The 17,886-nt window shown below is 48.8% G+C and overlaps 7 protein-coding genes and 1 non-coding gene across 12 annotated transcripts; 5 read left to right on the top strand and 3 right to left on the bottom strand.

Annotated features, from left to right (window-relative positions):
• Nucleotides 1-1,395: 1,395 nt before the first annotated feature.
• On the top strand, nucleotides 1,396-4,216 carry FVEG_05488 (hypothetical protein; the record flags this gene model as incomplete). The annotated part of the gene is made up of 2 exons (XM_018893723.1): nucleotides 1,396-1,940; nucleotides 1,995-4,216. The coding sequence occupies 2 exons, from the start codon at nucleotides 1,396-1,398 to the stop codon at nucleotides 3,904-3,906; spliced, it is 2,457 nt and encodes an 818-aa protein (XP_018750617.1). The 3' UTR covers nucleotides 3,907-4,216.
• Nucleotides 4,217-4,337: 121 nt separating this feature from the next.
• On the bottom strand, nucleotides 4,338-4,986 carry FVEG_15650 (hypothetical protein). Its single transcript, XM_018904842.1, has one exon. The coding sequence runs from the start codon at nucleotides 4,886-4,888 to the stop codon at nucleotides 4,499-4,501; it is 390 nt and encodes a 129-aa protein (XP_018750616.1). The 5' UTR covers nucleotides 4,889-4,986; the 3' UTR covers nucleotides 4,338-4,498.
• Nucleotides 4,987-5,562: 576 nt separating this feature from the next.
• Nucleotides 5,563-8,048, top strand: FVEG_05487 (hypothetical protein). The gene is made up of 2 exons (XM_018893722.1): nucleotides 5,563-5,924; nucleotides 6,219-8,048. Exons 1-2 carry the CDS (start codon nucleotides 5,883-5,885, stop codon nucleotides 7,689-7,691), a joined length of 1,515 nt encoding a protein of 504 aa, XP_018750615.1. The 5' UTR covers nucleotides 5,563-5,882; the 3' UTR covers nucleotides 7,692-8,048.
• On the bottom strand, nucleotides 7,899-9,103 carry FVEG_05486 (hypothetical protein). The gene has a single exon (XM_018893721.1). It carries the CDS (start codon nucleotides 8,935-8,937, stop codon nucleotides 8,008-8,010), a length of 930 nt encoding a protein of 309 aa, XP_018750614.1. The 5' UTR covers nucleotides 8,938-9,103; the 3' UTR covers nucleotides 7,899-8,007.
• A 557-nt stretch (nucleotides 9,104-9,660) lies between these two features.
• On the top strand, nucleotides 9,661-12,751 carry FVEG_05485 (ribonuclease Z). Its single transcript, XM_018893720.1, has one exon. The coding sequence runs from the start codon at nucleotides 9,760-9,762 to the stop codon at nucleotides 12,514-12,516; it is 2,757 nt and encodes a 918-aa protein (XP_018750613.1). The 5' UTR covers nucleotides 9,661-9,759; the 3' UTR covers nucleotides 12,517-12,751.
• FVEG_15648 (hypothetical protein) lies at nucleotides 12,719-17,641 on the bottom strand. Of its 3 annotated transcripts, XM_018904841.1 has the most exons (3): nucleotides 15,590-17,641; nucleotides 13,670-15,528; nucleotides 12,719-13,536 (listed from the first exon to the last, which is right to left on the bottom strand). In XM_018904841.1, exon 1 carries the CDS (start codon nucleotides 16,862-16,864, stop codon nucleotides 16,433-16,435), a length of 432 nt encoding a protein of 143 aa, XP_018750609.1. In that variant the 5' UTR covers nucleotides 16,865-17,641; the 3' UTR covers nucleotides 12,719-13,536; nucleotides 13,670-15,528; nucleotides 15,590-16,432. The 3 variants fall into 3 exon arrangements, with proteins under 3 accessions (XP_018750609.1, XP_018750608.1, XP_018750607.1); XM_018904840.1 differs by having other exon boundaries at nucleotides 13,670-17,641; XM_018904839.1 differs by having other exon boundaries at nucleotides 12,719-15,528.
• Nucleotides 13,034-13,123, top strand: FVEG_15649. The gene has a single exon. It is a non-coding gene; the product is annotated as a tRNA-Arg (tRNA).
• Nucleotides 13,558-15,483, top strand: FVEG_05484 (hypothetical protein). Of its 3 annotated transcripts, none has more exons than XM_018893719.1 (3): nucleotides 13,558-13,910; nucleotides 13,985-14,093; nucleotides 14,179-15,483. In XM_018893719.1, exon 3 carries the CDS (start codon nucleotides 14,211-14,213, stop codon nucleotides 15,000-15,002), a length of 792 nt encoding a protein of 263 aa, XP_018750612.1. In that variant the 5' UTR covers nucleotides 13,558-13,910; nucleotides 13,985-14,093; nucleotides 14,179-14,210; the 3' UTR covers nucleotides 15,003-15,483. The 3 variants fall into 3 exon arrangements, with proteins under 3 accessions (XP_018750612.1, XP_018750610.1, XP_018750611.1); XM_018893717.1 differs by having other exon boundaries at nucleotides 13,985-14,118; XM_018893718.1 differs by having other exon boundaries at nucleotides 13,985-15,483.
• Nucleotides 17,642-17,886: the final 245 nt, after the last annotated feature.

The raw sequence follows: 17,886 nt of genomic DNA, 5'->3' as shown, positions 1-17,886 counted from the left end.
ATATATATCCTTGAACTGAAGCTCCTCTTCTCAACAGGGTCGCAATCGTGGTATTCGGCAGGCTCGGTGCTTTAGCCAGTATCGTATCACTGAATCTAATATCCGTTTAGGAAATGCGCGCCGTTGTATATGTCATTCTCTTGGCCACATCTACTCCATAATAGCTGTTGCTTTTTGTATGGAGTATTCTATTTTAAGAAACCTGAGTTGGCTGTGATAGACCGCCTATGACTGCGTCGCATCAACCACACAAAGCAAAGTCCAGAATGTGTGAAACTGGACCTTATCTTCCTGATAGATCACCGCGATGTCAACAGATATGCAAATACTATATGTGCATTTTCATTTTACGACACTCGGATCCCCCAGAGCTCAGATGTAGGGTAAGCTATTTGAAGATCGGATGTCGGTGGTTTGAATCTCCGGGTCCACATTACACCTCTTCCCTCTCAAAAGCTCAAAATTTCCTTCCATTTTACTATTCTCACCATTCAACATGTCTTGCACTTCAACACAACCAGTCGATTGCAGCGAACTTAAAACCTCTTGAGGGACTCTGAGGCATTTGCTAGACACCATGAAGTCATGTGTTATCTGGGTCAGCCTGGCTGATATGAACCGCGACATTTGCTAAAATGCAATCGAATCACCTACATGCTCACTACAATAGTATTTTCATTGGCATCGAACTTGCTTAATGACCTAGTTACATGGTATGTCTATTGTTTATTCCTTTCATCGCATTTCTATTTCCATATGATGAGACGCACATAACACAGACCTGTTCTGAACACTTGTGTAGAAAAACATGTTTTTAATCTGATCAAACCCTTTAAAGTTCTCTTTGGCACTTGTTCTATTTCAGAGATCCAGTACTAACAAGGCCTCAGGATCTAAAATTGATAGAACATAGAAACCAAAATGGAGTCTGGCTTCGAAACTTCGACTCTACTGGTTTGTTCTTCTTTTGTTCGCGGCTCCAAGTCGGGTCTCTTTGAGACAAAGACGGTTGAACGTCGAATACACCCTCTCCTCTAGTGAGGAGATGTCCTTGTTCAACTAAGAACTGCCCATCTTTTACGATTTACTCATGTTCGGGGCCTCGTTCTTTCGCATTGAACAAAGCCCTCGACGAAGACAATGTGCTGTTCCAGCTCTTACTGTATCTAAACTATCTTGTAGTAATAATATAAAGGATGCCACAGACTCGTTTCCTTAGTTCATCTTTCGTCCTCACCCAAGCAATTATCTGCTCCTGAACGCTCTTCCGCATAGCTTGAACAAATCGTCAGTTCTGGCAACAACGCATATCGATACCACTTCGCCAGTCCCAACAAGATCTGAATAGTCACCATAAAGCCTAGTAGTACCCGGCAAGTCTCAGGACATTTCCAGATGGACAATCTGTACAGTTCTGCCCCAGAGTATATGGGCAACACCTTAGCAGATATCAACCAACAGGTTTTGAATGGTATGGGTGATGACTACGACTACGACGGACTTTTCAACGAACAGTTCTCATCCGAAGATTTCATCAACTCGTGGGACTTTGGGGCAACCCAGGGCGTGGCTCCGAATACAGTCAAGGAAGACGCTCAGCTTCCAGTTGATCCTAAGCTCGAATCGACCGCCGACACTCACGCCCCATCCGACCTAAACTCCATGTCGAATGTGCCCAACGACATAGGAGCTCCTAAGCCTCACCAGCTACAAGATCCAGTTCCCATGCCAAAGACATCTTTGGCGCAGCAGCCCCGAACAGTACGCCAGCCTCTGGCACTACCCGTGCCTGTACCGGCCAATGCGTCCTCAGTTCATCAGCCTTTGGCACTACCTGTGCCTGTGATGGGAAATGCGGCCTCCAGTAGAGTTTCTCAAAGCGTGGATCTCGCAGCAAATGATCAATTTTCACTCTTTGACACTCGTGGACAAACAAACTCGTACTTATTATCCCCTTGCACGTCTTGTGAGAAGCACCAGCTAACCCGAACAAGGCACATTCCTCCCAATTATAACGCTTACAATTCCTATCAACCTAGTTATCATTACCCGGACAATGGTATCCAAGGGATCTACGGCCCTCAGGGCATGGCACAGTATCCCCTTCAACCTTCAGCCGCAATCAAATCTCAGTCTATGCACAAGATAATCCAAGTAAGCAAATGCGCAAATTGTCGTCAGGACCCTCATCCTGGCCCATGCTTTTCACAGGCAGCTCCCCAGACTCCTCCCCAGGCTCGTCGGCCACCTCAACAAAGACTTCAGCAAGAACCACCCCAAGCACCATCCCAAGAAGCAGATGGACGGCCAATTTGGTTGCAGACACCTCCTAAGCGCAAGCGAAATGTTGCATTTGACGACGATGAGGATGACGACTCCGACCTGGAGGGTCCCCGGAAGAAGCCTGGTAGAAAGGGACGGACCCTCAAGACTAAACGCGGAAGGGATAAAGATTTCGAGATTGGAATCAAGATGTATGGAATGTTCCGATTCCCGGAAATGGACTGGGTTTCGCACAGAAGGTTCAAATTTCTGTACTTGCCCACGGGACAGTTGGAGAAGAAGATTCTATTCTCGGCTGAGGACTTGAAGGACTATGTCTACAACTGTCCTCGAAACCCAAGGCTTTGGATCCAGCAAAATCCAGCGCAGTGCACAGAACGAACTATCGATGCTGACACTATGTGTCGATACGAGAACTGCCCTGATTCAAACAACACGATAAGACCTGGCTGGGTGCGCGTGGCGTTCGACGAGTTCCATCAGCTTACCTCTTGTGGTCAGAAGGATCCTTTCAAGATGGCTGGTGTTATGCACCTTTGGTGCTTCGAGCAGTGCATCGACCCCGTAGAGGTAATGGCAAATGGGAAAATGATGCCAGATGATCGCGACGACGAGCATCTCATCAAGGAAAAGTCGAACAAGATGGCCATCACTCGGGATTCTGACACAACGATCGTTAAGCATACGATCAGACCTTGGTTCAAGAAGCATGCGGGTCAACCACTACAAGCTCCTTACGCGAACTATGCGGAGTCTCTCTCCTACGCGCTTGTCAAGCACCATCTGGATCATCAAGTCGGTGCTCGTGCCAGGAGCCGCGGTGGTCGCAACAAGGATAGACCGGAAAGCGAGCTGAAGACCATTGACGTTCACATGGGCCGCCTCGACTTCTGGGCCGCTCGCGACACTGCTTCCAGGAAGAAGAGGTCGGCGAAGCATTCTCGTGCTGCTGAACCTGAGCAGTTATATATTCCGGCGACCTCCAATGGACTTCCTCCGACACAAAAATCTGCTGAACTGACGCCATATGGCTCGACAAAGAACTTCAGCGATGTGCTAGAGAGTATTTCCGTTGCCAATAACTATGAGTTTGATTATAACGGAGTCATGCCGGAGGTGAAGAAGGAGGAGGAGCCAGTCAAGGTCGAGGATAGCTCAAAGTGGTCTGGGCCTGCCCCAGGGATCCAAAGAGTATCGATATCAATCAGCGATATTCTATCTCCCAGTGTTCTCCTAGAGCAGGAGGACGTTGTGCAGCCGAGCCCCAAAGCAGAAACTGGTCGCAAAGATCAGCCCATCTCGCCACTACGACGAAGCCCCCGCCTCTCAGCTGGGAACATTTCTGATTCTGTTCAGACCGAGACCAAGGCTACCACTTCCCCAGAAAAGGCGCAAGCCTCCGGCTTGGCTTTCCCTACGGCCCCTAAGAAAGTATCCGTGGCTCTGCCCTCTACACCAGAGGGCCAGAGAGCTGCTTCGTTGAGTGATAGTCTTTCCGAATCGCCATCCGCCCGACCAGTAAAAAACAAATCCCCTCGAGAAGGGTCTGGTCACGCTGGTGAGGAGACTCAGGGCTCACCTTTGAGGAGAAGCAGCCGAGCGAGCCCTAAGAAGAAGCTTTGAGGCAGCAGGTGGCGATGATCAAGGACTATTGAAAGTTGCTGGAGTCATGGAGTGGATGTAATAGTACGGTATCCCTGCTGGTTAGAGGACTACACAGGATATGGAGTTTTTATTGGGTTTAGAGGATATGGATCAAAATCTATGGAGCCATGGGATGTGTCGTGTTTCTGCAATACCCCATTTCTCATGGTTCAGGATAACAGCATAACATAGCAATCAGTGCATTAGACTTGGCTTAGTATTCAGTCCGGAGTTTGGAGTTTATGTTCACCTTCCTGTTTTAGTATTAGAGAATCAAATTGTATACACGAATGAATAAGCTATGAGTTGCAGTGAGTGAAGTCAAGTGATCATGGAGATATCGAGAGAGTTAGTCTTGGTCGAAGAACCAGTTGTGTCGAGAGAGAACTTTGATCACCTTGACAAAAGGCTCTATAGATAGAACATTGCTCTTTATATTAAAGGCTCAATTCTTTGTGAATGGTTCGAGTATCGGATCGAGTCTCTTTGTTTCTTCAACAATAACGACACCAGCATCATAGGACCTCTCTTTCAAGCCACAAGCTATAAGCGACAAAACGCACGGCTCAACTCAAGGTCCAGTCCCGATCTTCAAAGAAACCCAACCCAAGCCAAGCCAAGTCAAGTCAAGGACAATCAAATCGTCTATCTGATCAGGCAAAAGGGGTCCAAGCTTCGACAAAGAACCTCGAGCCCCCCAGGCTCCAGCTCGCCCGTTATAGCAGTGACGTTGTCCCCATCTGGTGGGGGAAGGGGAAGTAAGGGAACGACCCGTCCGTTGAGAGGGGTCGTCGGGGGGAGGGGGGTACGGGAACGCCGATGCAGGCTTACAAGCTAAACAAGGTTGAGGGCTGCTAGGACAGATCTGCGGCCTTGTAGCTGAGCCGGCATCTGTAGCTGTGAGTTGTTCGATATTGCTCTTTTGGGGGAGGAGGGAGAACGGGACTTGAGAGGGTGGCATGGATGCCAAGAGAGGAGAGTTGCGTTTCGGCGAGTGCGAGAACAATAAGTCGTGTGCTATATTTGAAGCTCACGTCTCTTGTCTTTGGGGCATATTCTTCACCTTCTTTGTTCAGATTCTTCAGTTCTACAAGTGACAGAATCATAAATATCGCTCTGCATCGCCCATACCCTGCCAAGCGGGATCAGAGCAAGGATCAACGTGGTCAAGTTCAGTCTATCGACAGGCGATATTCGGCGAGAGCGAAGCTATATCAGCACATCCCACTGCAATACATACATAGTCTGTCTACCTACTGTATCAGCTTTGGTAGCACACGGCATTGAGAGAGAAACGTTCTACGGCACAACGATAAATCCAATCACGTGTGCCATACCTTTTTTCCCTTTGGTTATTTTTCCGGTTTCCTCCAAGAGCTCGCCTGAGCTGCCGGTATTTGCATCACACATTCCATACATACCAGAGCAGAGCAGAGCAGGCCAAAAGAAGGGTTGCATCCCTTATCTGTCGGAGAATAACAGAGAGCTATCAGTGGTTAATTCTCGAATCAACTACTGCAAGTTAAACAGCTTCAGGTTCGTGGATCAACTAGATTCATCCAATTCCATCTCTCATTCCGGAATTTGTGGTCGGTCCTAACTTATTCTACTAGTTACAGCGGCTATAGCAGTGACGGAGACGGCGCGCAACAGGAACAGGTCCACCGTTTTTACTTTGCAGCTTGAACCTTTCAGGCGGTACCTTACAGGGCTTTTAGTGGGGCGACCACCTAAACCATCCCATTCTCCAAGCATCTCCATCTCCATGTCCATCTCATCCCGTCTCCCAGGGCCCTCCACATCCACATCCACATCCTAGATTCCAGGGCAGGCATCAAATCGGCCGAGTTCCATTGATACAACTGTCGTCGCTCAATTGTCTCTCTCTCTCTCTCTCTCCCTCTCTCATCTCTACTCTCTTCTTTATCTTCTTTCTCTTCTCCCAAAGGCAAATCATGGGAGCCGAAGTCAAGCCTGCTTTGCAGGTGATTGTATTGGTACGTATCATCAAACGGTTAACAGCCTATCCCGATCCCTCGTTTGTTTACATGTGCACCGTTACATCTCCAAAAACCAACCAACACCCACTGAGGTTCACCTGTGATATCAGAACGGTTTTTGGTGCATGACGACCAGAAACACAACACAACACAACACAACACACCGGATCATGTCGTGATTCGTGGTGGCGTTTGCCTTGCCGCATCCTAATACCCTATTTCATAATTCGGCTTCTCTCCACTCACTCATATGAATAATTCAGCTGAACTCTAGCTAACCTTCTATAACAGGGCTCAGGAGGCGGTCCTCAAGAATCAAACACCACTGCTTTTCTAGTCCGATCTGTTGCCCAAAAATGGCATCGTGGCTCTATCGTCGCCGTCGATGCTGGCGTCCATCTCTCTGCCATCACACGTATCATGGAAGAATCGATACCCTCTCCGCCACCTCCTCCTCCCTTCACACTCACCACTGGCCCCTTTGCAGGTCTTGAGCTACCTTACTCGTCACCTTCTGCTAATGCATCCCACATCACTCGATCTCTTGTCGACACATATCTCATCACTCACCCTCACCTTGATCACATCTCTGGCTTTGTAGTCAATACTGCTGGCTTCCCAGGCACAAGGCCAAAGAAACTGGCTGCTCTACCAAGCACAATCCAAGCTTTCAAGAATCACATCTTCAATAATGTGATATGGCCAAACCTGAGTGATGAGAACAACGGAGCTGGTCTGGTAACTTATATGCGATTGGTTGAAGGTGGTAGTCCGACACTCGGCGACGGTGAAAGTAGGGGTTACATCGAAGTTGCAGACGGACTCCTTATCAAGGTTTGGAGCGTAAGCCATGGGCATTGCCTCGAGAAGCATAGCCACAGGGGCTCGACGTCAAGTGCATCTACTCGCTTCAGCAGCCATGATGCATCCATGCCACAGGGCCCCATCGCGCGCTCAGCATCTTACTACCCGGGATCTATTTCCCTGCATCGAGGGTCACTCATGATCCCCCAAAACAGCTTCAGCCCTGTAACCAATGTATCGGAACAGGAGCAAATTTGCGTCTACAACTCAAGCGCCTACTTCATACAGGACCCCACCACCCACCGCGAAGTCCTGATTTTCGGAGACGTTGAGCCTGATAGTATATCGCTAAGCCCGCGGAATCTGCATATTTGGCAACAAGCTGCCCCAAAGATCGCCGCTGGTAATCTCAAGGCTATCTTCATCGAGTGCAGCTACGACGAGTCGCAGGCCGAGGATCGTCTGTACGGGCACCTGAAGCCCCGTTATGTCATCGAGGAGCTGCGTGCCCTGGCTCATGAGGTCGAAGTCGAACGCAAGTCGCATTACTCCGAACCTAAGAAGCGCAAGCGCATGGGCAGCACGACTGACGAGACTCCACGACGAAATCCTTCTATCGCGAATCTCACCTCTGAAGACCCCGTGTCTCCCAGGACCATCAAGGCTTCGACACCTGATTACGTTCACCCTGGTATTGAAACACCTCCTACACCGCATCTCGCTTCGCCGACGGCTGAGTTGACGCTCAACCCATCTGATTCCTTCACATCTGTGCCAAAGATAAAACGGCCCCTCGAAGGTCTCAAGGTTGTCATCATCCATGTCAAGGATCGACTTGATGATGGACCTAATGTTGGAAACACCATTCTGAAACAGCTGCATAATTTTGAGAGCGAAACGGAGTCGCCCTTGGGATGCGAATTTATCATCTCCCATTCTGGTCAGAGCATCTATCTCTGAGCACTTCATCTACAGGCGTTTGCACTTTTTTGCTTTCTCTGGCATTTAGCCATATATGATTTCTTCTGTTCTATAGCACCTGGCTATAAGCTCCGTGGGCTTGTGCTACTGTTTGGGTTTATGTTTATTAAACATTTTGCTTATATGAGGCGACGGTTTGGTTTATGAGTATAGCTCAGGGAATGAAAGGTGGGCATGTATCACTCCTAGGGAATTGTATTGCATGATTGTCATTTTGTTATTAAGCCTGGTTTCCGGGCTAGTTTATTCTATGTATTTGGTGTTTGGTCATGAATGAATATATACCAAGTCTGGCTTAGTTCTTTTGCTTTTGTATCTTTTCAACTCCCTCTTGGCCACCGACGTCCTTATCAAAATCTGTTCTGGGGATCTCAAACGCCTCAGTAACCCTCGCATATGTGATTCCTCCTAACCGGCTGACTGGCTTCAATACGCCAGGATCAACCATATTCTTATCCTCATTCAACGCATCCTCTCGAACCCAGAAGCGAGTTCCCTCGAAAACGGCCATGCAGCCCGACTTGTTTCCAGGTCGTGCCTTGCTGTCGAACTCCTTGAGCATGTCGAGCTTGCACTCAATGCTGACAATAGCCTCGCCCACTCGAGCACACTTGACGGTCTCACAGTCGTACTTGGGTGTCAGGCCTGAGATATCCCACTCGGATACATCAGCAGGGGCGTTGACACTAGCTGAGTTTGCGGCTTCGATGAAGTGCTCTGAGATGATGTTGATAACACACTCGCCGGAGTCGGAGACGTTGCGAAGTGTATCCTTCGCATTTTCTAGTCCAGAGGCGAAACCAACAACAAACATGGGCGGGTCGTGGTTCATCATGTTGAAGTAACTGAATGGAGCGAGGTTCTTCTTTGTACCGTCGGGAGCTTGGCTGCTCACAAAAGCGATAGGACGCGGTACAATAGCAGAGATGAGAAGCTTGTAGTTGAACCCCGCAGGGCGACCCTCCTCGTGGGGATCTATGGTGACATGTTTCTTATCGCCATCATCCTTGCCCAACTTATTCGCACCCTCACCAAAAGTCCAATCCGCGTCAACAGTCTTGGTGTAGCGAAACTGAGACTTGGCATCCAGCTCCGGTCTCGAAGCCTCGACCCCCTTAAAATCCGGGTGAGGATTGCGCTTGATGATTGCGTCACCCATGATGAATCGAGAGGTTGGAAATATCCGCGATGAGTGAGTTGTGAGCGGTTTAAAGATGCGACGCATGGGAAACTTGGCTTGGGTTAAAATAAAAGTATGGGGATATTCGGAGGGGCTCGGGGTTAGATGTTGATTCCGGGGTATCTTTTCTATGGAAGTTCATTGGTAATGTTGCTTGCTAAGATCGTTTGTAATGCGTGATAAAGCAAGTGGATTGTCTGTTTTCTCCACTGGTACTGGCTTTGAGTGAGGTAATTGATTGAGTACATTTCGAGTCAGGTATAGAGCCTTAGTTCTTAACTATGATTCGAAGGGGGCTTACTAGTTTCGGAAATACGGAATAAGAGATGTGCTCTTATAAGTGGTGGTTACTTTAATAAGAGAAGATCACTTCCTTGATACATGATATATGATGTAAGTCAATCATTGTTGCTCGTGGATATTCTCCTGCAGCGGATGAAGCCAATACTGCAACACCGTCGAGATTTCTCACAATCTGGCCAATTACTAACTTTGGACCATCATCAAGATTCTTGTGATCAATCATCATTGGCTATCAACTCCAATAACAACATAAAGAGAGAGTGATACCATACCAACCATATCTATTTAGGGGATCATAATCTATTCATATTGATAGATTCGCAAGATTATGGTGTTCCAAGTGTAGGGTAGCCACCTTACATAATGCAACCACTATAACCATTTCATGTGACAGCGCGAGCTAGTGTAACACGGAAAGAGGAGTCATTCGCCGCGTCTGACTCTAGGAAAAAAAAAGTTGATCGTAGATTTCAAGCCGAAATATATATCGATTACCTATGACTTAAGCAGATGATGCATTTTTGTATCGCACCGAATTCCCTCTTAACTCTTTAAAACTCTCTCATGCAAACATGGGGCACTCGACGCCTCGCACATTTATTCAATTCTTCTAGCCGTCCATTACCACCCACTTTTTCATCAACTTCACCTGGACTTTATTTCTGCAGACGAGCCTGGAACGGTTCAAAGCCAAAAGTAAAGTCTCGAGCTTTCAGAAAACCCCGCCTATTCTCTGAACCTATCGTGAAACCAAAACCAACCCCAAATCCAAATCTAAGCGAGAATTCTGCTGGTGCTCCAATGACGACTACGGTTGAGATCGCTTCGGCGCCCACCGTGGATACTCCCGGAACCTGTCTCTTTGTCCACAGCGATAAACGGGCGTATCTGTTTGGCCGACCCGAAGAAGGGACACAGCGCGCTTTCCAGAGCAGGAGACTTGGAATGGGAGCAACAGAGCAAGTCTTTCTCAGCGGCAGTGTCTCGTGGGAGTTGGTTGGAGGTCTCTTCGGCTATGTTCTCACAGTTGGTGGCGCTCTAGAGGCGAGCAGGGAACAGACGGCATTGATCAATGAGGAAAGGAAGAGCAAGGGCCAAAAGTTGACGAAGCAAGCTGCTTTCGAAACCATTCACATCCATGGTGGCGAGAATCTAAACCACACTCTCGCCGCATGCCGTCCCGTCATTTTACGTCAACCGATCTCTGTGCGCACGCATGAGTATAGAGAAAACCTTCGGCTTGAGACAATCGAGAGCATAGAACCCGACTGGAAAGACGACGTGCTCCGTGTGTGGAAGATTCCGATTCAACGAGATCGCTCCAGCAGCCCAAAGAAGCGTCGCAGGTCGAGCGCCATCGCTATCAGTGAAGACCAAGAGGAAGCACAGTTCAAAGAGTGGTCACCACTTTCAGACCCTGAATATGCGACCACTCTTGTTGAGAAAGTCATGTTCAATGGAAGACTCAAAGGAAACGGCATGCTCATCCCTGTCAAGCTGAGCGAGGTCAAGCCCAAGGATACTACTATCTTTATACGGGAGGAAGGCAAAGCAAAGCTTTACAAGGGTCCTAGACCTGGCGATGGGTCAAAATTGACAGAGCCGGATCAAATTGTTTGGGTATTCCCCGAGAAGGAGACTCAAATCGATCGCAGCGGGGATATCCTCAACGTGACACATCGACCACTGCCCCCAACAATCTACAGCCAAAGCTCCATGTGCTACATCGTCAAATGCCTCGACCGCCGCGGGAAATTCAATCCTCAGAAGGCGAAAGAGCTTGGAGTACAGGTCACTGACTTCAAGCAACTGACTGCGGGCAATACTGTAGTGACAAAAGATGGCGTCACTGTAACCCCTGAGCAGGTCCTTGGCGAGACTCAGCCCGGACAAGGATTCATTCTCGCCGACATCGAATCTCACGACCTCATTGACTCATTCATGGAGCGACCTGAATGGTCTAACACGGAATTGATGTCTCATGTGGCTATTGTGTATTGGATTCTCGGCCCAGGAATGGCAGACGATGCTAGAATCCAGAAGTTTGTGGATGAGCACCCCACGATGAAGCACTTCTTCTGCGCTCAAGACACATGCCCCAATATGATTTCTCTGGCTGGACCTGGGCAGTTACAGACCAAGCTACGTAGGGTCGACCCTGAGAGATTCACTCTCCTCAAATTCGATAACGATGTCAAGGGAGCCATGCCAAATGGATCACAGGTTGAGTCTGGCCGGACAGGAACCAAAATTGCGCTCATGCCTCGACTCAAATTCGGCGAGGGCGAGATTGCCCCGTTTCCTGATCTCATGGAGGCAGCTCAGTCTGTCAGTGATGAGATTCTAGAACTGGCACGAAAGGCTCGTGAAGAGACATCTGATCCCGAGTTCTTGCGAAAATTGGAAGAGGACGAACAAGATATTCCCAATCGTGATGCTGAAATCATCCCCCTTGGGACTGGCTCTTCAATTCCAGGCAAATATCGCAATGTTTCGTCAACACTGATTCGGGTACCTGGTATTGGAAACTATCTTCTCGATGTTGGTGAGGGCACCTTGGGTCAAATCCGACGGCTCTTTGGAGAGGAGGAAACTGGAAATATACTCCGAGATCTCAGGTGCATTGTCATCAGCCATCTTCACGCTGATCATCACCTCGGTACTCCCAATATGATCAAAGCCTGGTACGAGCACACCATCGAGGACACCAATGCCAAGCTAGCTATATCCTGTATATCAAGATACAAGGCGCTCTTGGAAGAGGTCTCTCAAGTCGAGGATATTGGTTTCCACAGACTCCATTTCCCCCATTGCAGCAGCACCAAGCCCGATAAGTACAACACCGGCCCCTTCGTGATCGATAACGGAGACTTTGGGCTCCGTGTTATCAAACGCATCCCAGTTCCTCACTGCTGGCTCTCCTACGGAACAGAACTCGAGCTCACATCCGGTCTCCGCATCGCATACTCAGGTGACTGCCGTCCCTCAAACGAGTTCGCTCGGGAGTGCGAAGGTGCCCACCTCCTTATCCACGAGTGCACGTTCGACGATGACATGCTGGCTCACGCTAAGAAAAAGGGCCACTCTACAATGGGCGAGGCACTAGAGGTTGCGCGCAAGATGAAGGCTCGAAGGACGCTGCTCACGCATTTCTCGCAACGCTATGTCAAGGCTGATTCGTTGAAGAGAGATGAGAGAGGTCAGGCTGGTGAGGCACTCATGGCTCTTGATCTTATGAGTGTTAAGCTGGGCGATTTCAGGAAGGCTGCTGCTTTCCAGCCTGCGATTGCTATGCTCATGGCGGATGCAGGTGACAAATAAGGTCCTCGGTATGAATAGACTTGTATGATAAGGGAAAGTATAGAGTTGTAACGCTATATATGACCTGTTGATGATGACTGCTTATTGTTCGAAGTAACTCGGGCTGTTCATGTCTGTAGAGCCTTAGGAACAGAATAGATGTGAGTTTCTACTATAGGAACATGTCTCGAACTGTTCACAGCCGTCGACACAAACTTTGAATGTACAATAATAGCTTTATAAATTAGAAGCTCACTAGATGTTGATTGATAACTAATACCAATTATACGTTCTATCCATATCGAGGCATCTCCTCTAGGGTGGCCGCATATGCGACTGAACACAGAACATTCAGCATCACCACAACTCCACCCTCGAAACAAGCTTTCAGCCAACTCACAACTCAAACAATCGTTCATCAACAACATATCCATGACATTCCTACCATTCAAACATCAACAACAATGATCTTACACGTCACTGTGCAAATCTTGGAAGAGAATAGTGATCCTGCTCCTCATCGGAAATAAAAGGTTCCGGCCGCGTGGCCTAATGGCTAAGGCGCTAGATTTCGGTCCCCAGCTTCCGAACTCTCTAGAGATTCCAGGTTCGAATCCTGGCGTGGTCGCTTAGCTTACTTGCTGGATTTCATCTTTTGCTGAATGGAAACTCGTCGGCATTGTATTTTTGCAGATCCGGTACTCAGAGTTGGGGACTCGGGATATCAACCCGCCAATCGCGGCTTGTTGATTTGCTGCTTAGGATTTTGGTATCTCTTGGGTGACTGATATCATTGCTCCGATGAGGGACCGACCCCGATACAGATTGACCCTGATATGTCTTTTGGACTTCAAGCTGTGTCTATTATACAACAATTTCTACCAGAAATTCTATGTTAATTCTAGAGATATTCAGAGATATTCATCTCTACTCGGGACTCGTCCCGATTCTCCTTATGCGTAACCCCACGATTTATAGCCCGGGCCGGGGTTGTATGTACGTAAATTAAGCCATGTGCCGGCTCCGAAAGCGGGGACTCTCCTGCGGCTACGTTAGCTTATCGTCGCGTTTATTCAGAGCAATCCCCCTCCACCGGATTTTTTTGTCCCACGAAGTGGTCATTCGGGCATTTCTAGTCCACAAGAACCCCTCTAGCGGTCAATTAATAGTTTACCTTTGCCTCGCCTTGCTTTGCTTCAGGTCAGGTAGAGCCTTGTCTGTTTTCCCCTCCCGCCGCCCTCTTGCTCGCGAGCAACTCCCCTCGTTATCTCGAATCCGACAAAGACTCCGTCCCGTATCTACACATAGAACATGTCGGCCTCGCTACCAGGCGCGCGGGAGCTTCCCGCTTCCCAATATGACCTTGAAACATACATGGGACGGGTACGCCATACAATGGGCATTACAGACCCTACGTAAGTCCAATTGCTGAAACTCTGAGCCTCCAACCTCAAATATAATGAGCTGACCGTGCTGGCGCATTCTCCAGGACCCTGTTCGCGGGCAAGACCGGACTCGAGGCGGCCAAGAAGCTGGTGACGGATTACAAGACGGGAAAGATCGAGCACATGTCCCCATCTTTGTGGCATGCCAAGAAGGTTGTTGACTCTACGCTGCACCCTGGTATATATGGCCCTGGCAGAGTGCAATCGTGACACCAGCTGACGAGATACTGTGCAACAGACACCGGCGAGCCCGTCTTCTTTCCCTTTCGAATGTCCTGCTATGTCCTGACCAACCTCGTCGTGACCGCCGGTATGCTTCAACCTGGCATGGGTACAGTCGGCATTGTTGGATGGCAAGTCTTCAACCAGTCCCTCAATGTCGCATTCAACACTGCCAATGGCAACAAGTCCTCCCCCATGTCGACCGAAGTCATGATCAAGTCATACCTCTCCGCCGTGGGAGCTTCTTGCTCTGTCGCTCTTGGTCTTAACGCCATTGTGCCTCGACTCAAAGTCACACCGTCCACCCGCCAAATCCTCGGTCGATTGATTCCCTTCGCTGCCGTTGCTACAGCCGCTGGCCTCAACACCTATCTCATGCGCCGGGACGAGATCGTCAAGGGCATCGATGTTCGACCTGTACTGTCGGATGATGACAAGCAGAAGCTCATCGCCGAAGGCAAGTCGGAACGAGACGTACCCTCGCTGGGCAAGTCTCAATCTGCTGCCAAACTCGCTGTGTATCAAACCGCAGCCAGTCGAGTCTTCACAGCGTCTCCTATCATGGTTCTTCCTCCTATGGTCTTGTACCATATCGAGAGTAGGCAAGCTTGGTACAAGAACCTTATGCAAAAGGCGTGGGTGCGCTCACGGCCAGCACTCGTCAAGGGTATTCCCCTGGGTATCAACTTGAGCTTGATTGCCCTCACCTCCTTCGCCGTCCTTCCTTTCGCTCTGGCTGTCTTCCCACAGCAACAAGAAGTGAGCGCTGAGTCACTCGAGCCTGAGTTCCATGGCAAGGGAGGTAAGAATGGCAAGGTTGTTTTCAACCGTGGCCTGTAAACAGCCTCTGTTGCATAGCGCAGAAACCCCTTTAGCATGATGGTCGTGAGAACGATTGCACATGATGCCCAATCTCTCGTGACACCATGCTGTCTGAACAACAGTAGAGAGGTTTCCCTGAGATCTTGTTGAGAATGCAAGTTGTCGCTGATTAACAAACCAGAATAGCCTCAAACTTGCACGAAAGAATAAAAGGGTTAAACAGCTTGTCCCTTTGTTGGTTTGAAAATACAAGAGACAACGAGAACCGTACAGGCGGCGTTTATAGTGTAGATAGAGATTCTTTGCAACTTTGAGAGCGTGCTAGGTCTGAAATGTTATGCAGGAAACACAAGTAAAGGAGCTTCTCAGAGCCAAAAGTTGCTCGCTTTAGCCACTAGAGCTAGACTTGACTGTATCATTAGATATTAGATGAATGGATTCATACAACACCCATTATAAAGAGCGCAATATGTTGTAAACTATACACTTCTTGACCTAGATCTTACGACCTATGCTGACTGACCCTCTTGATGAACATAGACAGCTGTTGAAGTCTAGGGTTAGCCATAAGGGTGCAGTCGGCAGCCTAAGGTTGCTCTTTTTACCTGTCATATTAGAATAAGACAAAATGATTCTGTTGAAACACAGCCAATAAAGTATTGGTGTAAAGTTCACCAAACCAATATCATCAATGCCGGAGAAGAGCCTTTGAAGTCTAGTGATTGCACATTTCGGTCAGACAGTCAAACTATCGCCACCGGGATCGACAAGGCTAGCCCAGGCTAGATGCTGAGCCGACGCGTCGCGCCTGTTGAAGGAATGTAACCAAGCAAATGGCAGGACTACATATCTTGTGATAACCCAAAAAGAGAGGGGTAAAATCTCTTTGCTTTCATGTCGACAATAACAAAACACACTCATGTTTGAGATAGGTCTCCACAGAAATATTCGTGAATTGTCTAGATAAGGGCTATTCAAAGTGACATGGCCATGGAAGTTGGTGACGATTCTTGGTGGGGCGTATTGGTTGGTAGGTTGGCAATAACGGAGTGGCAGTGGCCTTGGATGGGGCAGAAGTGACCACTGCTGAGACTGTTAACACAAGGCGAAGCAGGAAACGCCGAGTCAAAAGCTCATCCCGTTCGTTGTCTTCTGGGTTTGATGAAACGGGGGTGCCTAATACTAATTTGATGAGGAGGATTTGGTCAAGTACCGTAGCGTCTCGGTTCGGCAAGGACCACCTATGAATAGCAACGGAATGATGGCCGTGATGAGACTGAGGATGCGAAGTTTGATGTCCTCATAATAGACCTATCGCCGTCAGTAAGGAAATGAGACCCAGCCAACAGGAAACCGTATATTGAGAACCCCAATCAGGTTCGTGGCGCACAGTGGGGTGCCCTTGGGCTGAGAGTAGCAAGGAACGCCCTCCGCCAGAGTTGTCACAGTTAATTCAAGACATACATAGAAGATGCACACTGTTGGTTCATCTCTAGAGATAACGCAGTAACGAGAGAAAAGATACCTGAGATGCAGTTCATTATCACGGTACAGAGAATCATTGGCAGCCCACCAAGGGCAACAAAGTCCTTGGAAAGAATGCATTTGGGGTTGTTGGCCTCCATAACTATGCTCGAATCTGTAATTGGAGGGTCCAAGTCAAACATTCTGGAGCCGGGGAATAGTGACTGGCGGATAGGAGGGATCCATCGCCGAGGCGGGAGACGGGCTAGACGGGCATGTGCCGCAAGAGTGGACGAGCGTGTGCACCTGAGTGAAATGGTACGAATAAGTTCTCGAACACATTGTTCAGTAACCAAGTCCAGCCAAGGTTGTGAGTATGCTCGTGCTTCCCCCGAACAAGACTCGGGAAGCGACATGATCAATTTTAACGCTATTGTTTGTTGTATGAGCTCCCTTCAGGCTCCTCTCAATATGCGGCTGGCTGCGACGAATGATGTCGGAGGCCGTGAGCTGACTGAACCTCTCATCAGCCCAAGACATTGGGTCAGCAAAAGTCCGGACGGTGTCCACTGTCGACTGATCACTGGTGGTCATGCTGGAGTGTGGTGCAGCGAGGCTCTGGAATTGTAACGGCTGCATGCCCGGAACGATTCGAGACAGAATTGGTGGCATCCGTCCCCTCTCTGCAAGTGTGGGGTGCCTTGTCCGGGGTCTTCAAGGGCTGAGACGACGGACAATTGTACTTTCAGAGCCATGGATAGCAGGCATACAGCCAAGCTGAAGGTGAAATAGGGGGGCTATAGTGGCACAGAGCACTGCTTGTCATGTAATGGCTATACATACCAATCCCACAACCTTGGCCTCAGACAGTTCTTTCCGACATCAACAAGTGTCAGCAAAGAGCGAGCACTTCGACATGCACCAGAAAAGGCACGGGGTTGTTGGAGGGTCTTGGGTTGGCTAAAAAGGCCCACCGCCAGCGTCACCCTGCCCTGGGGCGAAATGCGTACCAGATCTGATGCTCTTTAAGGTGCGCAAAGAGTGAAAGTACCTAGGTAGAGTGCTAGATTCTTCGAGACGATTAAAGTTGAACTCTCTTTCAAGCGGTAAAGAGGTACCAACGGGCAAACCGAACCGTATTTGCAATTGTCCCTGACTTGCCTGTAAAGGGGTTCTTTTCCCCGTCATCAAGCAGTCAAATTCCAAATCCTGCACGAAGGAATTGTATGAACAGACACCTGTGTGATTGTTCTTGGTCACCTTTAGGTTAAGTGATAGTAGGTACTGTATGGATACTGTTTGGTGTGCATGCTCCGTAGGGTGTGGGTTCTGTGTGTGTTTCTGTGCAGTAGGGTCGCGTTTATGGCTGCCCTGTGAATGGATCTCTCATGACGTATATCCGATATGTTATTAACTGCTTGTTCCCATCAAATCGTCG

The sequence above is a fragment of the Fusarium verticillioides genome, chromosome 3 (genome assembly GCF_000149555.1).
Source record: "Fusarium verticillioides 7600 chromosome 3, whole genome shotgun sequence".
NCBI classification, from domain to species: Eukaryota; Fungi; Ascomycota; class Sordariomycetes; order Hypocreales; family Nectriaceae; genus Fusarium; species Fusarium verticillioides.
This window is presented reverse-complemented; position numbering and strand designations above follow the sequence as displayed.

What these genes read in the sequence shown, in the direction of transcription:
- FVEG_15648 (XM_018904840.1), bottom strand. Translation starts at nt 16,864, where the DNA reads ATGTCGCTTCCCGAGTCTTGTTCGGGGGAAGCACGAGCATACTCACAA.
- FVEG_05487 (XM_018893722.1), top strand. Translation starts at nt 5,883, where the DNA reads ATGGGAGCCGAAGTCAAGCCTGCTTTGCAGGTGATTGTATTG. An exon ending in CTTTGCAGGTGATTGTATTG is followed by an intron (nt 5,925 to 6,218) that starts GTACGTATCATC and finishes CTTCTATAACAG; the next exon opens with GGCTCAGGAGGCGGTCCTCA.
- FVEG_05484 (XM_018893717.1), top strand. Translation starts at nt 13,807, where the DNA reads ATGTCGGCCTCGCTACCAGGCGCGCGGGAGCTTCCCGCTTCCCAATAT. An exon ending in ATGGGCATTACAGACCCTAC is followed by an intron (nt 13,911 to 13,984) that starts GTAAGTCCAATT and finishes CGCATTCTCCAG; the next exon opens with GACCCTGTTCGCGGGCAAGA. An exon ending in TGACTCTACGCTGCACCCTG is followed by an intron (nt 14,119 to 14,178) that starts GTATATATGGCC and finishes ACTGTGCAACAG; the next exon opens with ACACCGGCGAGCCCGTCTTC.
- FVEG_05486 (XM_018893721.1), bottom strand. Translation starts at nt 8,937, where the DNA reads ATGCGTCGCATCTTTAAACCGCTCACAACTCACTCATCGCGGATATTT.
- FVEG_15650 (XM_018904842.1), bottom strand. Translation starts at nt 4,888, where the DNA reads ATGCCACCCTCTCAAGTCCCGTTCTCCCTCCTCCCCCAAAAGAGCAAT.
- FVEG_05485 (XM_018893720.1), top strand. Translation starts at nt 9,760, where the DNA reads ATGCAAACATGGGGCACTCGACGCCTCGCACATTTATTCAATTCTTCT.